This window comes from Euwallacea fornicatus, chromosome 15, assembly GCF_040115645.1.
Source record: "Euwallacea fornicatus isolate EFF26 chromosome 15, ASM4011564v1, whole genome shotgun sequence".
Classification (NCBI taxonomy): Eukaryota; Metazoa; Arthropoda; class Insecta; order Coleoptera; family Curculionidae; genus Euwallacea; species Euwallacea fornicatus.
In genome coordinates this window covers 188,598-205,282 of record NC_089555.1, presented here as the reverse complement: position 1 = coordinate 205,282, position 16,685 = coordinate 188,598, and the positions used below count along the sequence as shown (strand labels likewise).

At 35.7% G+C, this 16,685-nt stretch overlaps 1 protein-coding gene across 3 annotated transcripts in view; it reads left to right on the top strand.

The window, feature by feature from the left end:
- LOC136343783 (pyrokinin-1 receptor-like) overlaps window positions 1-16,685 on the top strand; it is a 43,200-nt gene that overhangs the window by 7,818 nt on the left and 18,697 nt on the right. For all 3 annotated transcript variants that reach the window (XR_010732846.1, XM_066290728.1, XM_066290729.1), the window contains exon 2: window positions 8,710-9,035. Coding sequence is in view for 2 of the 3 variants with exons in the window: in XM_066290728.1 (XP_066146825.1) it covers window positions 8,773-9,035 (263 nt within the window). In the remaining variant the exon portion in view is untranslated. The remainder of the gene's footprint in view (window positions 1-8,709; window positions 9,036-16,685) is intronic.

The following is a 16,685-nucleotide window of genomic DNA, read 5'->3' as shown; positions in this document are numbered from 1 at the left end:
GGTCACTTAAAATCGAAACTTTATCAAACCCAGCCGGATTCCCTGGCGAAATTAAGATAACGGGCAGCTGAAGAATGTCGCCAAATCACCCCTAAAGTTCATGGAAATTTTCGATGAAATGTACAGAAACGTTTATTTTACTGCACGAAGGAGGGGAGGAAATCGTTTTGAACGTTTAATTAACTGTTTGGACAGTACCTTGGGGGCTATTTTTCTCAAAACTGGTGGTCAAAAATTAAAAAAAATTGGGCATTATTTTAAAGCATAATTGTTGCCTTTAAAATGAGGGGTCACTCCACCGATGGTCTGATTTGAAATTCGCGTCATCGTGAGTCTCTCTTGGAAACACGAACGGCGTGCCTCAGCGTTTTACGATATTTTACAACTATCCCGAATATCTGTGGTTGAAAATGTTCGATCGAACACCCCGTATAGAACTGGAAGAAACCCCCGAGCTGCCGAATTTTTTCGGATATTAACAAAATACCGAACGGAAAAATGTTATTAAAACGTTTATGTTGAACGTTATAATGTTATTAAAACATTTTTTCGCTGTTTTTGTTTAGCTTGGCTGCTCTGGCCAAACTAATTGGACAGTAAAATCTCCCCGTGATTTCGTTTTTGTTATTTTTCCGTAATATTGTTCCTTCCTTTGATCTTATTTCTGCTCCACTATCTTTGATTCATTTTCTACAAAGAGGACCTACTGATTTTGCAGGTTTAGACGTAACTAGGAGCTATCTTCAAATACGTTTTGGGCATCCGTTTTACGATTTCGCCGGGGTGTGCATAAATAGTTTCCGACGAGATTACGACAAAAGGGCCGAAAATAAAACGGCACCCTTTGCCTCGGAGGCGCCGTATTTATAACGTGACTTATCGTAAAAACCAACTAGTAATGGTTAATAGGTGTAATAATATTGTTATTCGGACACAATTAGCTTGGAAGGTAAAATCAATACATTTCTGCTTTTTAAAGGCGAAAGATTACATCAACGCGTTTCCGATATCGAAGTAGAATTTATTAATACTAACCGAGAGATTTCCTTCGTTTTTGGGCTTTATTAAAAAGCACTAATTGCTTAGGCTGGATACACCGGCAGATACAATTTTTGTAACACACGGTCCATTATTTTTCAAGCAATCAACAAAAAAAACGGCCCAACGCAAAAATTCCTGAAATACGTTACCAGCTCCTTTTGTTCTGTGTTTATCTGTACAGATTGTTCCACCAGGAACAGCCATTAGGCTTTTTGGGAAAACTATGAATACTAGAATTACGAAAATTTAGTGGCTTGGTAGGAACCTTGAGGCGACCTCATTTACAATATTTTCAATGACGTCACACTTCCCGTTCAGCAGGATGTCGACTTGCTTATTTTAAACGGAACACACTATATATTGTTGTATTTTTGTATCATATATTCCATTTTAATACAAGTTTATTAATACTTTGGCTTTCCTAGAATTAAAAGTATTCGAGATATTTAATCTTAAAAGTGAGAGATGCAGATGTTTGCAGAATAGGAAACGTTAACAAACCAAAAGGTATTTTCTAACTCTGTTTTGCCACAATACTGGGAAAGATCCATATTTGAATGTGCTGCCAACCTTTGCATAATATTTTCTACAGGGTGTCCATAAAAATAGAGCCAACTTGGGCATCGAAAAATGATCGACACTTAAAATTTTTAAATGAAACTGCTATTATTTTGATGTATTATTAAACTACGTCGCAAAATAACTTAATTCGCATTTAATTACCTAAAGTAAAGTTACGTAGTTTGTTGGCAATTTCGTTTTAAAAGTTGATGCAGGGATAGGATATCTCCAATTTTAAGCTATAATGCTATAATTAAATTAATTTTATATACCTAACTTTTTAATTTAAATACATATAATTAATGTTAGACGCAATGGTATTTTTCTGGTATTTCCATTTTCCATAAATTATCTAAAGTAAAATTCCATAAAAACTATGCAACTTTACTTTAATCAATTAAACGTAAACAGAGGTTATTTTTCGACGTAGTTTCATCAAATCAAAATAATCATCAAAATAATAGTAGCATTCCATTTAAAATGTTTAAGTTTTGAGCATTTTTCAATGTCAAAGTTCGTCCTATTTTTGTGCACACCCTGTAGAAAATATTACGCAAAACTTGGCTGCATTCTGAAATATGGGCCAGGGGCGTTTGGGTAGAAAAGAGTTACAACATACCTTTCCGTTTGTTAAAAATCTCCAATTCTGCAGACATCTAAATCACTCATTTACAACATTACATAACTTGAAAACTCTTAATTCTAGAAAAATCAACGTATCAATAAACTTGTATTAAAATGGAACGTAAGATCCAAAAATGCAACAATATATAATGTGCTCCATTTAAAATAGGCAAACGAATGACGACTTCCGGCAGAACCGGAAGTGTGGCGTCATTGAAGGTATTTTAGATGACGTCATTCCAATTCGCTTACCGAGTCACTAAGTTTTCGTAACTTTGCTATTCCTAATTTTCCCAAAACATCCAATGACAGTTCCCCAATGACAGGTACCCTGTAAATTACCGATTCGACGAGTGATGTCATTATTATTGTCAATTTGTCTTTTAGTTAAAATGCCCATAAATCCTGTCGTTGCGACTATAGAAGATGGTCGTGGACAGCGCAAAACTGCTGAGAACTCTGGAATAAGTCTAGCTAATGTGCACTTAGTGCTTCAGCCATTTGAAAAGACTGAATGGCTCACTCGAAGACCTGAAGATCAGGACGAGGAAGAGTTGGAACAGCTAGAGATGATCGCTTTCTCGTTTCTATTACTTCGAGAAATCGAAGGGCTGCGGCAGTTTCCTGTCGCATTCATCTGCAAGTGAGAAGTGAAACGAAAGCGAGTGGCCGTCAGGAGGCCACTTAGTGCTGCTGAATTTTCCTCTCGAACTAGACCTACAGGGCCCCCATTTTCTCGTAAACACCAGATTACGAGGTTGAATTTTGCACGAGGACACTCAGTTTGAACAGCAGAACATTGCAGTATTCCGATGAATCTCAATTTTGCCTCATAGGCTCAGAAACACATGTGAGAATTTAGCAACGATCAGGCGAGAGATATGCCCAAGATCGTGTATTACCAAACGGCTCTCATTTGTCGACGTTCCAGTTACGACATGGGGAGGAATTTCTTTTGAAGCTCATGTGGAGTTAGTCTTCATCCAAAATGGGACTTCAAAGGCGTACAGGTACCTGCCAGAGGCACTGGAAGACCATTGTGTACCATTCGTGGTCATTCTTGGAGAGAACCTTTATGTATGATAATGCACGGCATCACACTGCTCGCATCGTTACAGCTGTACTGAACGGGATTCAAAACACGCTATTTGTCTGGCCTGCTCGAAGCCTGGATTCGAATCTATTGGAGCATGTTTGAGATGGGATAAAAAGACGCTTACGCAGACATGTGCCCGCTCCTAGTAATCCCAGGGAGCTCCGCGATATGTTGGTACAGGACAATTTTGAACGAGACAACCAAGAACAAAAATTCTTTTTTATTCGAATAATTTTACGAAATTACCGCAACAAGCTAGTAAATTATGTTACAGGTGAAAAAAAATATATAATAAACTCTAAGCTATTAAATTAAATGTAAATTACTAGGTGACCCCAATTCCATGCTCGAGAGTGTATATTCGCCAGATAATTAAGTTTTCAAATTGTGTTTTTTGCCTTCAAAATTTTGCCATTTGACCCTATTAATTCCTCTATCAAATAAACACTCATTTTTAACAGTCTGAATGTTTAGGTAATTAATGAGTTTAAATTATAAATAACATTTAACGGGCAGTCAACGTTGGACGACGTTTTTTTTAATCTAAATATTTATACATTGCAAATCCTTCCAAGTTGTTTCGTGCAGACGTTTTTTTCCAAACAAACACGACATATTAGCAATACAGTACTTTATACGGGGTATTACAAGTTCGTGGTGATGTATAGGGATCTTCAGAACAGAGATACAGGATCGATTAAGTTAAGGAAGTTATGCGCTACTTGATGCTCGTTTGGAATCGGCTCTGAAATTGGAAGAATTTTAAGCACTTTGCCGGGTACCCCCTTAAGAAAATAAGTTCCATTTTACTTAAATATCGGAATTGTTTATTATAAAAACGTTAATCTTGGCATTGTTAAGTCCCGTTTTTGGGAAAAATCTAAACCCGTGGCCAATGATTTCCCATCATGCACGATGACAATCTTGCAGATTTTTTTTCATTATAAGTGCTCTATTGGAGTTCCGTTTCTTAAGCGATAACTGAAAATCTGACCGATGCTTCCTGTTGCAGAACGATGCTTTAAGAAGTAATTTCTATATTTCGAGAATACCACTTTGAAGTAAAAACTACTGCCAATTTACTTAAACTTGCAAGTGCAAATGTTGCAAAACAATTTGCATCATTTACATATTTCCTGCAAAAAAATTGCCTGTAAAAAAAATTTCCTTAATTATGTCCAGATTCCATGCTTCTACAAGGTATCTCTGAACATAGGGACATAAATTCAACCATATATTCTAGGTCCCAAAATATGATGAAATCTTCATATAAATATTATATATATCGAAAGGCGCATCGTTTTTGTGTAAAAAGGTTCGAATTTAATATTTTTCCTATAAACTCGTCAATAAAGTTAAGAACAAAAAGGTTTAAGTACTTTTTAAGCATTACCCTCTTGTATTATCCGCCCCTGGAAAACTGGCAACTTTTTTAAAGAGACTTAGAAAGTGCCCAAAAAGTTATAATAAAGTACACGATTTCATTCATTTATCTCGAGACGTTTTGAAGACATTAATTACAACCAACCTTTCACACCCTATATATCGAAAACGACGCGTCTTTCGATAGATGCTTATATGAAGTGTTTGTCATATTCTCGGATCTAGGAATATGTGGTTGATCTTACGACACTGTGTTCAGTGACACCTTATACATGTATAATGAGTATTCTTAACGTTATAACGATACACGATACTTTCCTTTTTGCCGGATTTGGTCATCATCCTTATCTGATATTTGCCTTAACTGAGCTGATCTTGTATATCTTAAACTTTAGAAGACTCACTCCCGTTAATTTGTAACACCATGTATACAATACATATTCTTCAAGCAACGCACATACCACGTATGCATATTTTAATTGAATTTAACTGCGGTCACTTAACGTAATCCTGTTTCTTCGAGTTCAACTTTTGGACAGTTTAAAAATGCATATTTCGGACTGTTTAGAATCCCATGGGTTCTATTAGATTCAAAACTCCCGCGCCCCGTTGTCAACCTGACTTATGTCGGTTCCGGCGCTGGCAGCGCCGGAAGTGAGGGTAGAAATAATAGAACTTCTCTGGGAAGGGGGAATATCATAGTATATATCGTCAATACACGTCTTGCAACTCTGTATTAGTTTTTAAGCTTGTCTTAGAAAAAACAAAATGTGTTCGAGTTGAAAATACCCCGCGGGACTTTTTGATAACCACAATCCATGCCAAAATACAGTCCATTCCCCAACACGGACAGATCCTGATATAATTAATAAAAGTGTCTTTTGTTTTTTTCTATTCTAATCAACAGGCGCAACTCTGATCGTCTCGTATACAACTTTGTTTTTGTTAACGACTAATTCAGTTATTAATCCTGAAAAGCGGAATTTTCAATATTTTCCCCTCTACCCTAATCACATGTGTAGCTCAAAGAAGATGAACTGACTGAGTCAAAATAACCGTTGTTATTCTTAGTTTTAAACATATTTTGTCTGCAGGTTGGAAATTCATGTTTTTTGCCCAGTTTCACTTCAATATTTTCATCTCTTTGACACACATTATCTTGTTTTTTTTTTGCGATGCTGAAAAATTCCTTTCGCCAACCATTTCCGTACTTCCGAAATATTAGCACAATATGATGAACCATAGGTCTAAAATAAATCGAAGTATTCCTATTCGTTATATTATCCAACTGAAATCTCTCGTCCGGTTTATAAGTCATAAAACCACCTTCGTGTTGACCAATCCTGATGAGTATCTATCCACAAAGAGCTCAAAATGTTTAATAAATTCACAGTTGTTTTGGAGATGCTCTTGAACATAAAATAAATTCAGTTTCTCACACTTTGGAGTGTTTCAATGGTAATTTTTCAGCTTAAAACCTAGGCCTTCAGCGGCGTGCCAAATATTTAAGAACTTGTTCTAAAACTTTGGGAACCTATAGCAACCATAAAGTGCGTTACTTCAATTTTTTTTTTTCAAATTTAGTCCTAATTGAGTTGGTTCTATTTGAAATGAAGTGTTCAGAGAATCATAGGTAATTTACTAACCTCGAATATTTAATTTACCAATTCTGCTACGCCCTTGAACTTTCATATTTAAATATCTAATCAGTAACTCAAACTTTAGAGATTCTCCAAGCGAATTTACGGTTTGCGAACTGTAAAATGTAGGAAGATTTCTTTTAACCTTCGGTGTTTTTTGTATTATTTATCTAGTCCCTGAAAACTTCAAGAAATTTCGAGAACTGATTATATACTATTCATTTACTTGTCATTAGTTTTGCGATATCTTTGGTAAATAGTCGAATTATGTATATATATTCGAATAATTCGTATGATTTGAATATTTGAATTTTCGATTTCAAAATTATATTTTCATTCAATTTTTAGCGTGCAGAACGCACACATATTTTAATAATTCACATGTTAATCTCAGCCTCCACTGGAACCCTTTTTCGTCTTACTGCAAAATTAGGAAAAATCGTGTTTGAGGCTCATAAGGCAATCGTAGTTGCGCGTTTTGTCCTGCAGAATATCTCTCCGTCGTTACACAAAATAATGCTTTTCCTAACTAGTTACGTAAATAGTTATTCTCTTATATAACATTTTTAGTCAGAAATAAAACAACGAAATAACACGTTTCTGGTCTTCGCAGACCTTGGCCTAATTTATTAAAAAATTTTATGCTTTTTGCTTCGTCTGATAAATACTTTAAGAAACGATTTCATGTTAACGCTTCAGATGCGTCCCTGCTCCTTCTAAATCGAGCTAATTCCGGACTTAACGATGAAGAATATATGAATAGATTAACTAACTGAAAGTCGAAACCTGCGTCTTAGACCTCGTAAGATTTAAGCTTAAATGAGTTCCCTAGACATTTTCTCCATTGATCTTTATCATTCCAATTTGAATTCCTTATGAATATATGTATATGAATAAAGATGTTTGATCTTCCGGTCAAAAAAGAGATATTTGTTCGAAGATTTCCATAAATTATAATATTGTCCGAAATCGCTTGAACATCCGTATTTTCAATAGACACATAAGTTGGAAATTATAAATTACGGTGATGCGGCAAAAAAGCTACATGGTCAGTTCAATCAAATTGACGAGGCATATGTAATAAATCGATAATTGATCGATAATTTTCACGTGAATTCCGCTTAATAGATATTAGGTATATGCAATAAGACGAAGCAATTTCGTAAATTATACGTAAAAATCTAGTAGAGGAGAAGAGTAATCCTGACTTAACCGATATCAGATATAAAATCACCCTCAAAATTCCATTTTCATTAATATATGCCAATTAATCTTTATAAGCATACAACTGTATTCCGTACCAACTAATACATTGTCAAAGAGAAGGATCTATCCGAGCAATATTCAATTACCAGAGAACACATACGTGATCATATCAGAGTTAATAATAAATATCCATTTATTGGTTTACACGCAATATGGAAGTGATATGGCAATTGCAGCTCTCAAGTTGAATTTGCAATGGTTCAGAGTGGAAGGTCGCGTTAAAGAAACCCTTAATGGGATTATTAAAAGGAAGAAAAGGTGTGAAGAAGGAGGTAAAGGAAATTTGACAATCCCAAAAAAACTGCGATTTGCGACTTAAATTGTGGTGTATGCTCATTTTCGCGAATCTAAATCGAATTGTGCCTCTATATAAAAGTACTAACGTTACATAATCAATTTGATTTAAAATCGTCGTGTGAACTACGAATTCTCACCCTGTAGTCGAGCTTGATAGCAGCGTCATCAAGGTCTGTGCCTCTCTGGTTGCCTATCGTTTCACAAACTTAATTTTAACCGATTCGAGTGCTAGCAATAGGAATTTTTAGCTGAAAGGGTTTAAAGGTTCGTGCTATCCCCCGTTTTTGGTTTATATTAGACGTTTTCAAGAAGCAAAACTTCCCAAATTGCGATCAGCACTGAAGAAAAGCCAGGCCGCAGCTGCTAAAAGCGGCCGCGAAATCTTTTGAAGCTAGAAGAGATTTTGAATTTTGCATGAATTTTGAGTATACAATTCAAATTGTCTGCTTTGCATACATCCGAATAAGTTTGTGCCCGTGATCTATAAAAAAAACATGTTTAAAATGAAATGATGTTTAAAAAAAAAAACTGGTATTTACCAACTTTCTAGTGTGTAAAAGAATTAACATACCTCGAAAATTCCAATTTAAAAGAATTGCCTACGAATAGGAAACTTAAGAACATCCAATGATCTTGACCTTCAGCCTGCCAGTTCGAATCTCCTCACTTCATTTGCCTTAATGAATATTTATCATTCAAGCGAGAAGCAGGATAATAATAAAGAAGTTAAGTGTATCTTAAGGAGAGCTACATGTTTATACAAGTTTTTTGTTTTTTAAGTATTCCTCGGTTCTCTTTCAGGCCTCGTCAGAATCGGACTTACCCCCTAAACTGGCACCAGCATGTGATTGAAGAACAATAAATATGGATAATTTCAACGACACCACATGCAACGCAAGCATCTACGGCCCTCAACGTGACGAACTGTACATAGTAGTGCCCATCACGGTAATTTATGCGGTGATATTTATCACGGGAACTGTGGGCAACATCACCACTTGCATAGTGATCAGCCGGAACAAATCGCTCCACACAGCTACCAACTATTATCTCTTCAGTTTAGCAGTGTCTGATTTAGTGTTATTAGTGTCTGGACTACCGCAGGAGATTTATTTGATTTGGTACAGGTGGGTAGTTAAATAGTAGGGAGTAAATTACTATTTTATTATCGAAAAATGCATAAAAATTCACCAAATATCCTTGATTTTCTCTTCGTAAACTCTGTTTTGGTACCCTTGTTCGCGCTTACCTATGGTTTAATTCTGATGTCATTACTGCGGAGTATATGACAGACCCTTTTTGGTACACGCCCATGAATAAAGAGAGAAAATTTGATGTATCTGTCAATTTAATCTACAGGCCAATTTACTATTTAGGAAAGCGGAATCCTTGTTTAGTCGTAGCAATAGCTTTCGTCTTTGTTTAGCCACTTGTAATAAACAAAGATGGGTAAATAATGCTGCATTGGCTATAATTTGATTATGCTTGGCGTAGTGGCGGCCATGGAGGGTTTAAATAGTAAAAGCATTTCGTTGTGTTCTGCATATTCTTAAGATCAACTTCTTACTTCAGTTCTATTCCTTATATCTCGAGTTTATTTTACCTGTTTTACCTTCTATCAGAACTGATTCCTACTTCGATGCCGCCATTTTTTCTTTAACTCTATGGAAATTACCTTTCAGATAAAAATCATATTGTGCTCAATTATCGACCGTTAACCGTCAAGTGCATCAACTTCAGACCTTCACTAATAGCTAATTTCAATCTAATTTCTGCCTTATTTATCTCTCTTTTATTTTTTAATCTTGTTTCATCAGCCCCTCCTGTGAGCTTAAACGGAGTACCTAAACGGAGCCACGTACAAATTCGATTCTGTCGATTTTGCGCATACCGAGTGTGCAGGCAAATCCTGGACATGGGAGATTAAGATGGGAAATCGGTTTTTATTTTTTACGCCTGCACGGATAAACCAATTGAGAAACTTTTATATGGAGATCATAGTACTCAAGACCGCCCATCGTTCCGAATTTTTTTCGATCTTCTAATTGGAGCCGTGTTGCCTTAAAACACCTCCAGATTAATAAATTTGAGCTTTCCGCGTAACCATGCGAGGCCACGATTAGTCAAAGTCGAGGCCGTTGTTGCTTTCAAATAAAAGGTTAAATAAAAAAAACGAGCAAATTTATTCGACATAGAGTTTTTACGCTTATTTTGTTGGCAACTTCGTTGTTTTTAAATGTGATCTTGACGCGGTCCGATTGTAACCTCGAACGGTTACGCGGGACATTAAATTTTCTCAAATTTGGGGGTGTGTCGAGCCGAAAAGGTTCTAATTGAGAGATCGAAAAAATTAGCACTGAAGGCCGGTGTTGAGTACTATCACCTCCGTGTAAAAGTTTCTCAAATGGTTTATCCGCGCAAGCGCAAAAAATCAAAACTGATTTTCCTTGTTAATCTCCTATGTCCAGTGTTCCCTTGGACACCCGATGTATTGTGTCACTAAGACCATCATTTGGTGCCTAAAAGGTCTAGTATTGCAATATTAAAATTGAATAATAATAATTGAAGTAAAAAAGTTGTTAAAATGGTCAGCGGTACTACCAGCAATTGAAAATTGGAAATGCTTTCGGGTTTATTCTATTTAGCTAATTGCAGTTATTAGATTTTGGCAAAGTCAACAAACAATATTAATCAGAAATTGAGGAAAAATAAGCTGAAATCCATTACTTTCGCGATCAAAAAGATGGCGACGTCAATGTTTATATCCGATCGCAGTTAAATCTTGCCAAACTTGCTTAGTCTCAATGAGGCAAAACTGTGCAATGAGGAAAAAAAATTATCGTGATTTATTTTCAGGTCAAATCTGAAACTTTCGAGATAAGTACCTGCAATACCAATTAATTTCTATTGGAAAATGGAAGAAACGGATCAGCCTCACTCTTTAAAGCTCCGACTACGGAGTGTATCCTGTAGAATAGTTTAGCTCAGCTTTTCCGTAACCGTTTTCAAAGGGTGTAGGTAACGGATGACAACAATGTAATTCCATACTGACTCTCAAGTTAACTAAATCGTTCCAAAAAATACTTGACAAAAATGACATAAAAGAAATCCTCCCCCTTTAAATTATCTAAATCAGGCGTTTAATCAGCATTTATTCAATTAGCGATTTCCCTAAGTGGTAATTGAAGTTTCATTTCTTTAAGTGACCTTTGCATGGCGTAAAAGCCTTAAGAAAAATGCGACTAGAGAGGTTGACTTTGACAAAAATAATTAACTCAAAATAATGTAACCGGTAAATAAGTCAGAACTTTATGACTCGTAAAGAAAATGAAAGTACAACGATTGGTTTAACGGCATTAAATGCCATGGAATAATTGTGTTTAGGTCGGCTAAATTACTCCTGCATACATATTTGAAGATCCGTTCGCTCTAGATGTGGACAAGATTACCATATAATTAATTTAATATGATAATTATTCAAACCGCCATCAGGTTTCCAATTCAAACTTTTCAATTTGTTCAAATAAATTTCTAAATAATGATCCTTAATAATAGAAAGTTAAATTTGCCGCGTTACGAAGTTTCTCTAACCACGGCTCAAAAACTGTTTAAGTTCGGATGGGATTTTTGCGAATATATTAAACAACCTCACATTTATTCCCTGTTATGAATAATTCAATAACAGATTGACATGCCCTTTATGTAAAATGTTCCATCTTCGAGTTTGATGAGATCGAGTTTTCCGCCTTCTTTGGAGTTTTTATAGACACAAAGAAAGGAAAGGAAAAGCTTAGGCTTTAGGGTGAACTTATAACTAGATAATTTACAAGAACCGAGGCACCGTTTCTAATTTTTTTATAGAAGTTGAGCTTTGTTTTCCAGTATTAACTTATCTGGTACACGCAAGTAAAGTGAATTTAGACCTTAAAGCAAAGCCTTAACATCAAAGAAATTTGGTTTTCTGGTTTAAGGAAACTTTCCTTTTACGATTTCACGCCACTTTCCGCCATAAAGTGAGAAAATTTCCCCGGGAAAACAAACAAATCTCACCCTATTTAACTTGCCTTATTTAAAGCTAGTAAGTAAAAATGCTACATGAAGCGGGTATAGATGTAGCGTCACAGTGGCCGAAAATTACAAGCGTTTGGACAAAACTGCTTTCTATGTCTCTAACTAAAAAAAAACTATTTCAAGCATTATTGATGGTTAAGTTTTCCACTAATAATAATCTTTAAATATTTTATTATTTTCTCTCATACTAGTGTGAAGAGAGGAAACAATCGGTAATAAATTGGTCCTCTGAAACCTCACTGCTTTCGTAATTTCAACAATTTTGTACTTTGTAGTTTGCTGATTCAGGGAACCCAGCTGTAAGCATCGAAGAAACTCGCTCAGTAAATTTTGGCATCGGCGTTAAAGGCTTTAAGATATGCACACATGTACAGGGTGTTTCATTAGGAAAAAATAAAAATTATATTTTTGGTAACTCTACAGCACGAAACTTATTCGTAATATTGAAATATGTTTTTTTGCTTTGCTCAAAATTGGTTCATCATAAAATGGCCCAATTTTATGTTCTCGAATATTTCGTAAATTTTCCGAATGTTGAAATGTTTTAAGGAGAATTTTACATCTCCGTGCCTTAAATGTTTTATGTGGTTTGGCCGTATTTCCAATGTTTTCTTACATTTCCCCAGGGTACAAAGCCTCGCAGACACGTAAGGATTGTTAGAGCTGTGCAATTGCTAAATAGTTTCTATTTCTAAAAACTCGTACGAAAACCTTCCGTGGTTAACTTTAAGAACTCTGTAAAAATTCCTTTTTACTTTTTGGAAAAACGAAAAGCAAGGGGCGTCTTAAAATACAGAATTTTCAAATAACATCCTGTGTCTACAACACTAGGGTGCCTACTACTTTCTGAGCACGGCATCGCGGTCATCGTTTTTCTCTAACTTCAGCACTGATTGACATTTCCTACATTTCTAACGAGAAATAGACACCCTCTATGTATTGCTTGATGGGAAAACAGCAGTTTCGAATGCTCCTTGTTGCACACAAAGGCTCTAAAGATTATTAATTATCCTATGCTCTATGAGGAACTGAAGTAACAAATAGTATTTATTAAAAAGTTCATCAGAGCTTTGTGGTCGTTTTACAACTCACAAACACTTTGCATAAAGTATTTCATAGAAAACATGAGTGTTTGATTTGAGCAGTAGCTTTGAGGAAAATGTTTCACAGAAAGTTTGCATTAAATGCAAAAATTGTTTACCTGAAATCACTGTCACTTCAATAGGAAAAATAAGAACTTTAGTCAAATATCATATTTAAAAATTGGATTTGATATTTGAATTTATAAGTCTACATAACCTGGGCCTAAGGGTAAAAACAGCACTCACCTGGTCAATAGCGCTCCTTTAGTATGCCTACCTGGAGCAACTCATCTTGCTTTGTGCAGGTACGCAGTAGGACTTCTTGACTATTTCCCTGTGTCCAAATAATCGGAAGATTTATACCACCATACTGCGATAGGGTCTCCCGGACCATCAAGGCGTCATTACTGTTCTTGGTCCATGCCTTGTTGGATGCTCCTACTATGTTAAAAAATAGTACTATCACCACCTCTCCATCTGATGAATAGACCTTGTGAGCCTTATTAAATTTCCCCTGCTCTATGCATGTTCATTTCTCGTGACCAGTGGCAGCCTTAAGGTCTTCACTATTTATTTACGTATCGACAATTTTTCTTGAAGTTTTTGACAGAAACATTTAAATTTCAATAGTCTGAAGCTTCAAAAACATGACCCTACCGACCTTGAGTTTGAGCATACTGAGTTTGTATCATCAGGATTTAATGCCTGATATGGCCTATATCTACGAGGTAAAATTAATCTAATTGGCAGAGTAATTCAGCCAAAATTAATTTCCAATCCGAGAGTGTTGTGTCTAGATTAATGAATTGGCCATATCGAATGTTCAGTCGAAATGAAACAATTAAATTGTAAAACAACCACTATATACATATATATGGAAATTTACACATTTCAATTTATGCCAATAAAACGTTTTAATGTGTCCGCATGTTGCACTGTTAAAGTCATCGATTCATTTCATTCACTAATATCAACTATGGAAAATTAAAAAAAATGGTGTTTACTCATATGTCAAAAATATTAAGTACGGTGATTTTGCGACTATATATACAATGTGGCCAAGGTAAGGATGTCTGGCATGGCGATGACGCAAATATACACACGTGGTTAAATGAATTGGCGCCACTCGAAACATCTTTGACCAGCCCGCTATCCAGATTTGACCCCGCTAGACTTTTCTTTGTCGGCCTCGGTTTTCTTTTTGTACAAAAATTTCAGGTTTTCCTGTCGAAGGAACAAACTTTTGCCTATTAGTTTACAAAATTCTGCAATTTCCTGGACTTACATCCTGTGACATTTCTTCTTTATAACAGAACATCGACGCCCATTGGCCATTACAAGCTTTTAGTCCTTTGTGAAACATATTATTGACACTTTCACATTTCATTTTACATCTTTTCTCACCAACAGGTCTTCCAACTGCATAAACTTGGACTGGCTCAATAGTACAGAATAAAAGTTTACAGCATTCATTATTTATGGATTTTAGTCGTTGAATTCTTTTATTGTGACACGAAAAGGTCTTTACATAGGTAACAGATTTCCAGAATTTATTTCTCAGACGTTCTCCCACAGTCATTCTTTCATTGCCACCAAAACGAAATTCCTTCACAATGGATCCCTCATCTGCCTCAGAAATAAAACGCGTTGCTTTTATCCCTTGCTCTTCTTAATAAATACTACATGAAAAGGAAAAAATATTGAGGTTTTTGAACATAAAAGATTTTAATCACCAGTGACAACTGGGGACTACATTACTCATGAACAAGTATTTGCCTTGATTCGGAGTCTCTAAATTTCCGTTGACATGCTGTTATTTACTTTCCAGGACTATAATCCATTAAATATTAAGTTTCAGGAGTAGTTCAAACATGGTCTAAACGGATGGCAGCCGAAAAAATTGAAGAGGGCAAAACTAAAGGACATAACTGCACTCTCCAATAAAAAAAAAAACGATTAACCAGGAGGGGGCGAAATACACCTTAACCCGTCTCTATTAAGTTCCCGATGTTATTCAAAAACTGCCAAGTTTGCCAAGTTTAATCCCCATAAGAATTTCCTCTTTCCATTTGAATTCGGTTTCATACGAGTTTATTGGATAGAGTTTAAATTTTTAAATATCCGTAAGTCAATGGCGAGGTAGAACTGAAATTAACAAGCGTAGACTGGAATATTTCTATTTTTCCATGTTTTGCCATTGAATATCATATACTAAATATGAACAAAGCCTCTCCTAATGACGTTTTGGTCCCACCGAAGGCGGAAATGCATAAATTACCCTCAGACGTTTCACCGAATAATGGATGAGGATTTCTGTTGGAAAAAGCTTTTGAAAATCTCCTCCTATACACATAAACTACTAATGTAATAATTACCTTAATACGTTTTAATAAAACGATTTTAATTTAAAAAAAAGTCCATTAAGCGTAGCTAACAAAGACGCATTAAACGTGTCCATTATGCTGGCTGCAAGTTCCATTAGAAAAATTGAACTGGATTTAATAAAATCGGCAATGGGATGTGGGAATTTTTAAGTGGAGAGGATTTGGAAATAAAAATTTGGAATGCCTGTGCAGAACAAAATGTGTTCGATCGAGGATATCTATGCTTCGTGGGGCAGGCTTCTTTCTCTGGATAATTGAAAAAGTAGAGTAAAAGTCAGCCATTACGTAAACAGCCAAAAAGTACCGATCTAACGGTAAAAAGGTCACTACACAGCGAACTGCCTAACCGCCACGGGAAAAACCACAAAAAATTAACTGAAAAATTTCACGCGACAAAATGGCGATTAACAATCTTGCCACGTCTTGAAATGCAGTGGGTTGAATTGTCACGAAATACATTTTTTCTTCGACTCTTAGGGTATTGCAACATTACGAAAAGCCATGTCGAAAGCGCCTATATTCTGATATACTTTTTTTTCTGTGCGTTGCGCACAGCGATATGTTTATTTCCCATGGGTTGGCGCTGGTGTGCACAACAACGAAATAAAACAAATAAACGTTGATGTCTTTAACGAAGACTGTGTCGAATTATCAGCAATGAATCGCGTTTATTTTTCACAAATTATTGCAGAAAAAGTCTCACATCCAACTAGGAAAAAAAAATTACCTAGTAATATCTAACTCTTTGGACACGCCTGCGGCTCTCTCACGAATTTCGTGCTACCTGTATAATTGCAATATACAAATTTACATTTCAAGAGAGAGGAAGCGATTTTATTCAAAATTGTGTTGTTTTCGTCCACTGCGCCACCTAAAACAGAAGCGACGTGTCTTGGCGTTTTACTGTATTTTTGCAATTGCCCAAGATCATCATGATAGGAAGTTTTCGTAGGAACACCCTGTATCCTCTGCATCCACTTGACTAAAAATATATTGCCAAAACCGTATTTTAGGCAAATTTCTTGTGCAAACAATTTAATTTTGCGGGAAACTCACTTTCCCGGATGTTACTTCCGATATGGCAACTTGGCGCACCATTAAATAGACACCTGTTGAATAATCTGTTAAGTATAACATCTGTTAATGCTTACTGAATACCCAGGATAACGAGAAACTGATAAAGACTCGTGTATTGTGTTATAAATAAAACTTAATTATGTTAGTGCTTTCGTTTACTATA